At 39.5% G+C, this 12,732-nt stretch overlaps 1 protein-coding gene across 5 annotated transcripts; it reads left to right on the forward strand.

Moving 5' to 3' along the window:
• Positions 1 to 253: 253 nt before the first annotated feature.
• LOC111974786 (insulin gene enhancer protein ISL-3) lies at positions 254 to 9,393 on the forward strand. Of its 5 annotated transcripts, none has more exons than XM_024002783.3 (6): positions 254 to 410; positions 846 to 1,035; positions 1,524 to 1,786; positions 2,965 to 3,260; positions 3,917 to 4,084; positions 4,411 to 9,393. In XM_024002783.3, exons 1-6 carry the CDS (start codon positions 353 to 355, stop codon positions 4,525 to 4,527), a joined length of 1,092 nt encoding a protein of 363 aa, XP_023858551.1. In that variant the 5' UTR covers positions 254 to 352; the 3' UTR covers positions 4,528 to 9,393. The 5 variants fall into 5 exon arrangements, with proteins under 5 accessions (XP_023858551.1, XP_023858554.1, XP_023858553.1 ...); XM_024002786.3 differs by having other exon boundaries at positions 2,968 to 3,248; XM_024002785.3 differs by having other exon boundaries at positions 256 to 410; positions 2,965 to 3,248.
• The last annotated feature ends 3,339 nt before the right edge of the window (positions 9,394 to 12,732 follow it).

Consider the following 12,732-nt stretch of genomic DNA (forward strand, 5'->3'; position numbering starts at 1 on the left):
GCAAATATCTAAGCCCCAAAATGACCTTAGAATTACCTATTGCATTCTAACAAATAACCAACTGTTTCAAAATAAATAAACATTTTGAACTACTTAATTGTTTAAAATCTCTAGCGAGACTTGATATGACAGTGGGAATATGTTATGTGGGACGAATGGATGTCCAGTTTTACGCGTGACGTCAGAGAGCGTGTGGGACACTGCAGCGCCTCTTCTCGGGGCCGTCCCACAGTCCGAATTGAAGTTATCAGACAGCCAGGCACAGGCCACTCACCTCCCTCCCTCCTTTCTCCTCTTCTTCTCCTTCTTACTTATTTTCTGCATCTTATCGCAATTCCGTCATCATTCCTGTATGGTGGATATTATTTTTAACTCTTCTTTCTTGGGTGATATGGGGGATCATTCCAAAAGTAAGTGGCATTTTTTTTTGCATGTATTTTTATCCGCTTTTCACAGTGTTGTAGATTACCCTACAAATCGTAGCCTCTGAAATTAAAACATGTTCTATTATCGTATTCAAATGCCATCGTATTTCATTATTTATTTGCATAAAGCAAATTTAATATATTCGTATTGGTATTGTTTTGTTATCCATAATGCGTACTTTTTCTTGTTTATAGTTCATTTTATCTTAGATTTCTTTCAAAACGATTGTGCATAATTTCAGAACAGGTCTTAGTCATTGGAATGTAATACAGTGAGAAACTGGGAGTATGTCGCTCTGTATAAAACAATTTAAGACGAAGAAGTGACATGTAGGCCAGTGGCTCTCAAAAAGTGTGATTTAAGGTGTCAAGAACTGTGTACATGGGAAAGAATGGTTACAATGTCTGTGCTCTCTGCAGAGAAGTCCGGATTCGCGATGTGTGTAGGCTGTGGAAGTCAGATACATGACCAGTACATTCTGAGAGTTTCCCCGGACCTGGAGTGGCATGCAGCCTGCCTGAAGTGTGCAGAGTGCAGCCAGTACCTGGATGAGACATGCACTTGCTTCGTACGGGACGGAAAAACATATTGCAAAAGAGATTATGTAAGGTAGGGATTGAAATTCTTTGGAAATAATCTGTTAGTGATTGAACGTATTTTAACGTTGGTGTGAATGAGGAGGTAGCCTACAAACTAATATATAGTATATCCATATACATGCAAGACTTGTACCTAAATCACAGAGGCTTATTAGGCCTAAAAATACAAATGTCCTTGTTTTGAAAGGTTTATAAAACAAAGTGTGCTCAGTCTGTGTAATTCTATGCAAAATGTATCTGTAGTTCAACACATAAAAGGCCATTTGACCTACAATTAATCAGCTTTTCTACAATTAAAATAGTTCGTTCAAGTTAGCTTTTATACTTTGATCCTGGCTAAACAATGCACAGTAATATTTATCTTAGCCTTGTTTCTGACGTTCGACGTAGACCTAGTAATGTAAAACCTGGAATAAAAACTGTAGTAACAACAAATCAAATGGCTGTTAGAAGTTGTTGTTTAATTCCATATATTTTTTTTAAATTTATTCCTTGCAGGTTATTTGGAATAAAATGTGCAAAATGTAACCTGGGATTCAGCAGCAGTGATTTGGTGATGCGAGCCCGGGACAACGTGTACCACATCGAGTGTTTCAGATGTTCCGTGTGTAGCAGGCAGCTCTTGCCGGGGGATGAGTTCTCTCTCCGGGACGAGGAGCTGCTGTGTCGGGCGGACCACAGTTTACTAATGGAGCGGAGCTCCGCCGGAAGCCCAATCAGCCCCGGACATATCCACTCCAACAGATCACTACACTTAGCAGGTCAGTTGCACATACAAAACAACACCACCACTGACTTCTGTAATAATAATAAGAGGAACAACAACAACAACAATAATAATAAGAATATGGAGGCAATCATCTTAATCAGAATGATGATATTCATTGTTATATTGATGATCATAATAATTGCCTGATAATAATAGTCTCTAAATATATTTCCTAGAATTATCGATAGGCCTAATTTTATGACCATAACGATCCAGAAAAAAAATCAGATGCAAGCTTTGAGTCATTAAGATGTCAATAACTAGGCTATATTAGGCAATAGGCGACCAAAATCAGACTGACCTTTAAACTTTTCCATGGAAAATCACTGAGATATGATTTCATTTTTATACCAAGCTTTTAAAATTGATAGATTTTGAACATAAGTCAAGTTGGATTTTTTAAGGATTTTGATATTTGATATTTACATGACTATTTAATAGTGTTGCCCCAATAATACAAATACAGTAGGCTATAATAACTTCAAAGATTAGGCTAATCACTACTCCTTGACGTTAGGCCTATCAGGATCATCTGGATAACAATAAATACGATTTTACAGATCATCTCTTAATGTGCAAATTAAAGAATTGTAGTAGATAGAAATGTTAACGAGTAGGCCTACACACAGTTGCTGTTGACTAATTGACTATTCCTTTTTAATTTAACAGAAACTTAATGCATGACATAAACAAGGAGTGCGTCATAGTGCGTGGATGGGAATCTGTAGCCTATTGAACTATAATGCAATAAAGCTTACATGCTTTTAGAATTACATTGTCATTGGGGCCTAGACATAATTGTTGCTCAATATGGGCGATGTATTTTTAGGGGGGAATACCAAGATCAAATGGAGTACGTGTGGATGGAGAGACTGTTATCGTTTATATATATACGATAAAAGTCTCTCCATCCACACGTACTCCATATATTATAACGCATGGCAAGAGTTGAATAAGTTATATTTTAAATGAATAAGAGTAACTAATGGTCTATATAACCTATGGCAAGGAACATGCTCCAGGAAAAAAAACATTTGCATAGCCTAGAATAATAATGAATAATAACAATAATAATGAATAATAACAATAATAACAATAACACTAATAACAATATAAGTCAAACTTTAGTTAATTTCCTTTTTTATTAAATATAATTCCGCCTCTCTTCAGCAGAGCCGGTGACAGTACGGGCACCACACCGAAACCACGTCCACAAGCAGTCAGAGAAGACAACACGAGTGCGAACCGTTTTGAACGAGAAGCAGCTCCACACGTTACGGACCTGCTACAACGCCAATCCGCGGCCAGATGCGCTAATGAAGGAACAACTGGTGGAAATGACCGGCCTCAGCCCAAGGGTTATTCGAGTTTGGTTCCAGAATAAAAGATGCAAAGACAAAAAGAGATCTATTCTCATGAAGCAACTTCAGCAGCAGCAACACAGTGATAAGACTGTAAGCATCTTCGTAAGTTAATCTCGGAAACATTTTTTATACTTCTATTAGCCTATTACTTTTTCTTTATGTTTGGTTCATCGTTGAATCCTTACATTTTTGCGATAGTTGAGGTATGTCAGCACAGGCTGGTCTCATAGACTAAACATAACATAGTAAACGAAAATCCGGGATATAAGAATTGCAATTAGTAACATATCATACGAATTGTAATTCGTAACATTTCATACGAAATGGATGATAGACATCCACAAATTATTACCATACCAAACGTACATATCATACTAATATAAGTCTCCGATATTTTCGTTTACTATCTTACGTCTAACCTTGAGTCCAGGTTGGTCAGCAAAGAAGTACTTGAGGCCAAATGGTTACCTCTTAATTAAAGGCAAATAATTCGTTTCTCTGGAATGATTTGACCAGTGCCACACTTGAATAACCCTTGGTCCGAGGCCGGTCATTTCCACTAGCTGTTCTTTCATTATTGTTTTTCTGTATTCAACCTGCCAATAAATAATTAATCAAGAATTCAATTGTGCATGACCTGTATTGGAAAGCAAAGACTACAGAACAAAATCCTGACATTCTTATCTGGGAATTTGATMYTTTTCTTCCTCTACCAAAGTGTAGATTTAATTTGGATTTCCTATCTAATCTCGTATTAGAGTCTACAGGGGCTCACAGGTACGCCTCTGGTTGCCAGAAGCCCTATGAGGCACGACAACACGGGGCAGGGTAACTCGGTGGAGGTGCAGACCTACCAGCCGCCCTGGAAGGCCCTCAGCGAGTTCGCCCTGCAGAGTGATCTGGACCAGCCGGCCTTTCAACAACTGGTAAGAGAGAGGAGACATTCTATACATACATGCTAATGTGTGTGCACATGTGGGTACGCGTAATTACGCACGAACACACGTTCAAACTCTCTCTCACACACACACACGAACGCACGCACGCACGCACGCGCGCAAACAAACACACACACACATTAATTTAGATGACGACAATTTCTGATTTTTTTTCTTAACTTTAATGTCATCAATTTAAAATGTATAAGTAATAACGTTAAATGGCAAATTTCAAAGTCAGAAGTGGCAAAATTTGTAGCCTAAACAGAGCCAGAACAGATTTATTTTGACATCACTGTCTTTGCACATTATAGGTGTCTTTCTCGGAATCGGGTTCATTGGGAAACTCCTCCGGCAGCGACGTGACTTCTCTGTCATCGCACTTACCCGACACCCCGAACAGCATGGTACCCAGTCCCGTGGAGACGTGAGACCGGGCCACCAGCCTCGGTCCCAGGCCTAGCATGTTCCCGCCCCGGTCCCCGGTCCCCTGCATGTGARCAGCTCATCACAGCYTCCTAAAGACAGAGGAGTCGTTTCGGACATGGAGYYGAAAGTGACATATTCTKAATMTTGAACAATTACCTAACGGCACTATAAAGCAASGCGTACGAAAGCCCTTCTTCTTAAGACTCAGTTCAGCATTTTTGAGGATATCAGTGACAAAACAAAAACCGAACTTCGTTGCATGAACCGAAAGAAGATAGAAGATTCTCGTGATGGATTTACAAAACAGCCTCCCTCCATATTACATTGGAGCCATTTGATGTCGAACCAGATGGACATTCTGCAATTCATTGTGAACATATCGTGTCTTGGTTTCTTTATGTGATTTTTGATACATTTATTTCGTTATCAAGTCCATAGACTCGTGTGTTTGTCTTAAAAAGGAGCATGATTTCCGAAGATTATATAAAACAGATTATTGTTGTTAAATATTTGATCTTAAAAGGAAGAGGGAAGGTTGTTTGAGCCTCTCGAACAAAAGTAAGTTATTGTTATTTATTGTCAGGACAACGATTCATAAAGGAAGTAATAACTGATCAAAAATAAAACTGTTAAATCTTTATAATGTCTAAGGTACACAGTCTTTGCATAAACTCTTGTAGAATTTCCCAAGATAGGCTTACACCCCCGTTCCCTCACTCAGCCTGTGACATGCAGTTAATCAAGTTGACCAGTGGTTATTTGAGCTCAAAACCTTCAACCAAAGGTATTCCCAAAACGAGTATGCTTCACGCAAACCTTATAGGCCCCCAGTTCCCCGAGTTTCTAAACCACAGAGGTGTAGGCCTATATACAACAAATCAAACACCAATATATTTCTGAATTTATCAAAATAATAATTGTGCTAACAAGGTGAATAAGTTTTAGTTCCCTATTTATCTCTGCATTTGGTTTTAAACCACTGCGAAAAGTAGGCCTATTTAATTGCGATACAAAATTATGGATTAACACGTCAATGATCGAATACTTTTCATTGATGAATGCATTTACATATAAATGTTGAATGTTATGACTATTATCAGGCTAATCTGATAGGCCTATTGATTTGGGGGAAATCCTTATTATCATGTTATTATGTTGGTTTTATTACGCAGGCTATTTAATCATTTTAACTTTAAAAAACATTGGAGCTTAAAACTTGCATGTGGAATGAACAATAATATATTTTTTTAAGTAAATAAGACACCCTCAATTTGAGGGTTAGCGCAGGCTACATAATGCTTATCATAACAGTTTTTCTGAGGCTGGGAGATTGGAATTAAGGTGGATTGGCTTCTGGTCATTTACTTTCTAGGGGCGAATTTTTGTTCTGATCAATCCAGTTTCACTGGTTAAGTCACAAGTCTAGACAGCCAACAAGGATCGGCGGCTTCTTATCTGCGCCTGGCATCACCTGCAAACGATACATTGAATGAAGCCACAACAAACCCACTTCTCTCTTTGGAAAGAGCTAGTTTAYGGGAGAGACCAGCTCGTAAACCCACCCTAATCTGGCCGCAGTTTATTTTCATTCCACTCAGTCAATTGCGTTATTACGCACGGGTCAGACGTCTCAGTAATGACATCTCAGACCAAGTACCTTTGTGTGTTTTTAACCGGGCTACGTAAAGACTAGGCTACCTGGACACAATTAGTTAGCACTCATCAAATAATTTGAGATAATAGGAACAATTAACAAAAAAAATACAGTAGACTAAGACGAAATGTATAGCCTATTATTAATTATCCCATTTGTAGTTGGCTATAAATTCAGTTTAAAAGTGGGTCTAACTTATTATTTTAATGTCTGACCATAATTTCACAGGATCAAAATAGACTCATGAATGGAACTCTATATCTTGTAGATTTAATTTAATTTGTATTAAACATCATTATCCTAATTCAACTCAACTATTGGCTAGGCCTACGATTTATTGATTGATCGATTTCATTATAGTGTCATGCATCTTCATGATTCCCAGCCCACATGGGCTTATACACTGTAATAAAATTATCATACTTGTATATGGACACACTTACCTACCTACCTACCTACCTACCTACCTACCTACCTACCTACCTACCTACCTACCTACCTACCTACCTACCTACCTACCTACCTACCTACCTACATACATACATACATACATACATACATACATACATACATACATACATACATACATACATACATACATACATAAACATTTGCATTCCTAATGAAATCAAAACAACACAAAACACTAAACAAAAACCTATATCTAAATCGGAAGTTGGATGACAATGGGTAGATAATAGATGTGTAATTGAGCTGTTTTAGAGACGTTGCAGGAAACAATGCTGCCTGTTAGAGATAACCGGAGATAACCAGAAGTTACTGACAGAGGAATAACAATATTGGTGCAACTAGCCTGGAGAGGAACGTTTCAAGAGACAAATGTCCTAGATACACATTTATTATACTGTAGATTCATAACATTTACAAAGTTGTATTCTTCACTTTAAAGTAAAACACATTTCAACCCTATATACTCAAAATGCCTGGAATATTTCATTTCGAGTGTGAATTAAGAGTAGGCAAACTAGTGTGGGAAACGGATAGGCCTATGGTCATTTTGATGGAATTGGTAGGCTATTTCAAACACAATCGAAAAATCTAAGCGAGATCATGGGTCAAATTAACATGTGAACTTTATCAAACCTTAGTCAATCTGACCTATTTCATTGCAGGAATATCAGAGTAGGCCGTAGCAAAAAGAGTGCATGATATCCTGTCGAATTGGTTGAATTTCAGATGGATTTTAACCTATACTTCTCATATCTATTGATATCTTACKACATAAAAATATAAAAATACTTAATAATATGAAATCATTTTTTATTAGACTTTTAATAAAATACCACACGACAGCCATCACATAATCCTATAACATCAACCTGAATTCGCTTTAATTGATGCTTTTCACAGGGCAGCCTGGAGAAGACAACTGCATATTTACATTTATTTTATTACGTTTCCATTTGAGCTTGCTGATAACCGTGCCAGTTAAGGCCTGTATGATTTAATCACTATTGGCAATACTAATTGCAAAAGAAAATATAAAATCATGATTTACGAAATTCCATGAAAACGACTGGCCAGTGTAAACAGAACATTCAAGAAAAGTCATGCACGCAAAGTTCATGACAAAAGTTTGGAACGTTCGAAAAACTTAAGATAGTGCAACATCTATGTAGTATCTGTTGTTGATCTTTTATCAGCTTTTTTAATGGGCGTGTCTATCCATTGCGTTAAACCAGAACCACAACAAACACTATTAACACCCGTTCCCGGGAGCGTTCTGAGCGCGCGCGCGCGCGCACACACACACACACACACACACACACACACACACACTGAGATAGCTCAGGAAATAAATGACATGTATTAATGCTAACTAGAGAGACACTCCAGAATTTCAACATTACAATAATATATGGTCTAACCGAATGACAACCCGTTTCTGAGCTAGTCCTGTCAACCAATGAATTGATCCCATTCTGAAAAATGAATAGTTATGTTTTAGAGGAGTAAAGAATTACTTGAATGATTTCAATCCATTTATTCAGTCATATAGCCTACCTTTGCATTTGCATCTGTGATTGCGTCTTTAGTTCAGCGGACACTTGCATAATATATATAATTAAAATTTTATTGATTCCTCACATTAATGTGTTTGAGAAAATAAGGACTGCTTGCCTGCCATCTGACTCGGTCTAAAAATAACAGAGGGCATTTAGTTGCTACCTGGTCACTCAGTGCAACTGGACTCTTCTGAAGGGCATTGTACCACATCATGAATGATTGAATACACCAAACAATTMACATAAGTCAAGGTGTGATGCAACACTCTAATTGGTTGGACTTGTGAAATCGAATAGCAGGTCCTGTTCGGATAGATTCCAGCGTGTTGTCCCAGTCCCATCCGTGGCCGTGCGCAGTGAATGGAGCAGTACTGTATAGCGCGGCCGGTTACAGTGGCCCAGACCSGACTCACCAATGTTKCACACAGAGAAGGGGTGTGTGGTTGGCATCATTCTTCCGCTAATTAGTGTAATACCAAATTAGCTCCAAATATAATTATATTGGTTTAGCTTATCATAATAAAAGAGCCAAATACAAACTAATAATGCATATTTTGGGCTGTCATAAAACCATAATAACTGTTGTATAAAAAAGAATGACAGATACATTTAAGGTTTAAGGTTTAATTGAATAGTAGCCTATACACATTTGCAGTTAAAAGATGAATGCCAAGGCATGAGTGTGGAAGAGAGGCCGCKATACTGACCTGGAAGGAAAAGCTGCAAGTCCAACATCTCAAGGGAATCACTCTGACAGCTTGATTTAATATAGAGACAATTTTAATTTTAAAGAGACAAATAAGGGGGCTGGGAGGAGAGAGTAGCATGCAACATTGTATACTGAGGAATAACAATGAAAGCTAAGGGTTAAAGTCAGGTTAAATGATGAGCAATGGCAGTTACCACTGATGTGATCCATGCAGATGTGATCCATCCATTCAACTACGAAAATGCTTGGAGGAGTTTACGCAAGTAATGTGTCCCCTTTACAGAGGAATTTTCACTATCACTAGCTACATCACATACAGTAGATAATATTATTGTTCCTGCTTACAATGGGTTTGTCAAAATACTGTACMTATTTTTTGAAGGATCCTCCTTTTTGACTTTCGGTATTTTCCAATACACATGTCCACAGCTAAATGTTATTTTGACTCCATCTGTCAACAAATAAATTATGAACAGCASTGAGTATTTGCACTTTTTCCTCCCCCCATGCACTTCCTGTCAGGTCTCTTAAATAGGACATTTAAGGACCAATTCATCTTAGATGGGTAATGGCCAATTTAACTTCTAGTGACAAGAATTTAATCATCTTAGGTTACACAGATAATGAAAGAGCACTGTGTGTGTGTGTCAACATCCCAATGTAATACTGGGTACTTGTGTTCTATCGATCTGGCGGAATGGATGCTGCTTTTATGGGAAAGTGACACCATGAAGTAAATATTCAGATATTGTCAACCTTAAAAGCATGGAGAAGAAGGAGGAGGAGGAGGAGGAGGACGAGGAGGAGGAGGAGGAAGCGAAGAAGGAGGAGAAGGAGAAGGAGGATGAGAAGGAGGAGAAGAAGAAGGAGGAGAAGAAGGAAGAGAAGGCCTGGGCCATACGGGGATACTTGTCAATGGCATAATAACACAGTAAGTATTCCGTAGCTCTTGTTTTAATATTTAGTTGGTGTGGTATGAGAAAAACATAAAAACACACTAGCCAACACATTCTCTTCTCACTCAGCAGTTATATAGGCTATATCATTAGAAATATTTATATATTCTGAACTCTATATTCAATTGACAGTATGTATAGCTCCAGGAATGGTCAGATATCCTACTGTAGATGACCTCATATGTGTGTGTGTGTGTGTGTTATATCCTACTATAGATGACCTGGTTTGTGTGGGGGGCTGTTACAGAAAGCACAGATAAGAGAACTGAACAGGGTTGAACTCCTATATCAGGTCACCAGAGCACAGGGGAGGCAACAGAGATATTGTGTGTGTGCGTGTCTGTCGGTCTGTCTGTCTGTCTGTGTTTCTGTATGCATGTATTCATTTATATGTGTGTGTGTGTGTGTGTGTGTGTGTTTATGTGCATGTATGTGCATCCGTGCATATGTGTGTACAGCTCACCGGGCTGGTGGCCAGACTGCATGGGATCACCTGGAACACACACAGAGTACAGTCAGTCACTCTGGTCCCACTGCCGACAGTGTCAGAGCGTCGTAAATCACCCAGCCCCACCCACCATAAATCTAGCGCAAAAACAAAACACACAAACGCCCATTAAGAGGAGAAATAAAGGTCAAAGCCACCCACTCAACAATTATTCCCTATAAAACACAGMGAAGGGTTAGCTATACTACATCCCTTTCCACTGAACCAAACTGTTATTAGGCAGTTAGTTGTGAAATACATCATATATTTATTTACCTGTCATGCTGTGAGACAATGAGGCATTGAGGAAGAGTCACTTAGTGAAGGGAAAAAACAACTGCATCAAAGATAAGCATCAAAGAAAATGATAGGTTAGACGCTCTGGTACGCCTATTCATGTCAGYGTTGGGGTCAATTTCATGTCAGTTCAGGAGAGGTTTTTAAATGGTATCAAATGAATCCAACTCTGACTCATATCTCAAAACCACTGACTGAAATAGTATTGCTGAATTKAWCACCTTGWATTCGTGSGATGGCCTGCCTCSATTGTTACAGTAATAGCCCAGTCCAGGACAAGACAGCTGGGCAGAGCAGAGTCTGCAGGGTKTGGCTCTACCAACCACGGRGACCCAGCTCCCACGYTGTTACRGRCACTTTAAGAAATTAAGCAATACCATTAATGGAACCAACCCTGGGTGGGGTTGAGCAGCTGACATGTTGCTCCAATCCACCAGGGCCCTGCCGACCATCCCCTCCATCCGTCCATCACACCATTATGACTGGGCCKAGCAATATTAAAATCCAATCACTCCCCAGATTGTTTGATTAAGGAGGGGAGGAAGAAGGAGGAGAAGGAGGAGGAGGAGAAGGAGGATGAGAGGAGGAGAAGAGGAGGAAAGGATCAACACACAAGGCAGAAGAAGCCAAGGGGTCTGGTGACTCTTCTGGGTTTGCGTCCCAATGGCACCCTACACCCTATATAGTGRACTACTTCTGAATAGAGCCCCATAGACCCTGGCCAAACTTAGTYKACTAAACAGGCAATAGGGCMCAATTTGGGACGCAGWTAGTCTGCTGGTCTGAACCGTTAWTGTCTCTCCCTAGAGGCTGGGGGCGGGGCCAGGGCAGGCGGTGGTCAGTATGGAAGGAAGGTAGATAGAGAAACTCTMTGGAGGTCAGATCAGTAAATTGTGTCTGGAAAAAAGGCACTACACTATTACTTTTTCRCAGCTACAATTTACTGACATGACCTCCGGTGTGTTTCTCTAGCTTCCAAAGTGTAGTGACTGCAGCATCCTAGTCCCAGGTACAGACTAACCCAGACCCAGACAGCAAGGCCTAAATTGGAACCAGAAGSCCAGGGTGAAGGTTCTTGACCATGACGACATAAATTACAGGGATTTACAAGATTTTTAAAATACTTTTAACAATACCCCTTTTAATGCGTTCTCTGTTTAATAATGCACTTTAGGGTTTAAGAGCGTGATAAACAAACCAATAATTCACTGTTTTATCATCTGAAAGGTGAAGCCCTTCTGGACTAGGTTCTACAGCAGCGTTCAAAGGCTCTCTCCAAACAGTGCAGTATCAAATGAAGAGCTATCTTAAGATGCTTTGGAAGAGGTTTAAAACAACACCACTGATCTCTATCTCTCTCTCATAAGGATGAATGCACGCAACGGTGGAATTGAGACAAATGTTGAAGGCAAAGCTAGAACAAATAGATGGGAAGTTCACGTCATGTCACTTGAAGTTGAAGTTCACATCATCAAGTCAGAGAGCTATGAAGGTATTTGTACCACAGTTTTCACATAATYTATGTATTTTCACATGGTATGTATCTTARCCATTCATTTTGAATTTAATTATGAAATTATTTTGATTATTATTTTGATCAAGTTATTATTTTTTCTGTCATATGAAAATTCCAGTTCTGATAGCACTAACTAACAGAATAAAAGATCTGCTTCTAAAAATTATGAATGGAACTATGGAAATGTCAACTCTCATATTCTCTCTCTCTCTCTCTCTCTCCTCTCTCTCTCTCTCTCTCTCTCTCTCTCTCTCTCTCTCTCTTCTCTCTCTCTCTCGTCTCTCTCTCTCTCTCTCTCTCTCTCTCTCTCTCTCTCTCTCTCTCTTTCTCTCTCCTCCCTCTCTCCTCTCCTCCTTCTTCTCTCTCCTCTCTCTCTCTCTGTCTCGTCTCTCTCTCTGGCTTCTCTTCCTCTTCTCTCTCCTGCCTCTGTCTCTCCATCTACTCCGCCCGTCCCCTTGCTGCTTCCCCCCCTCTCAGTCGGCGTTTCGGGCGCTCTACCGGCTCCCTCTGCTCTCGTCCTCGCTCGCTCTCTCTCCCTGTCATCTAGCGGTTGTCTTGGCA

The sequence above is a fragment of the Salvelinus sp. IW2-2015 genome, linkage group LG15 (genome assembly GCF_002910315.2).
Source record: "Salvelinus sp. IW2-2015 linkage group LG15, ASM291031v2, whole genome shotgun sequence".
Lineage (NCBI taxonomy): Eukaryota > Metazoa > Chordata > Actinopteri > Salmoniformes > Salmonidae > Salvelinus > Salvelinus sp. IW2-2015.

Bases quoted from the DNA above. Each gene is read 5' to 3' on its own strand.
- LOC111974786 (XM_024002783.3), top strand. From the start codon at position 353: ATGGTGGATATTATTTTTAACTCTTCTTTCTTGGGTGATATGGGGGAT. The intron at 1,787-2,964 runs GTCAGTTGCACA...GCCTCTCTTCAG, and splicing joins CAGATCACTACACTTAGCAG to CAGAGCCGGTGACAGTACGG. The intron at 4,085-4,410 runs GTAAGAGAGAGG...TGCACATTATAG, and splicing joins AGCCGGCCTTTCAACAACTG to GTGTCTTTCTCGGAATCGGG.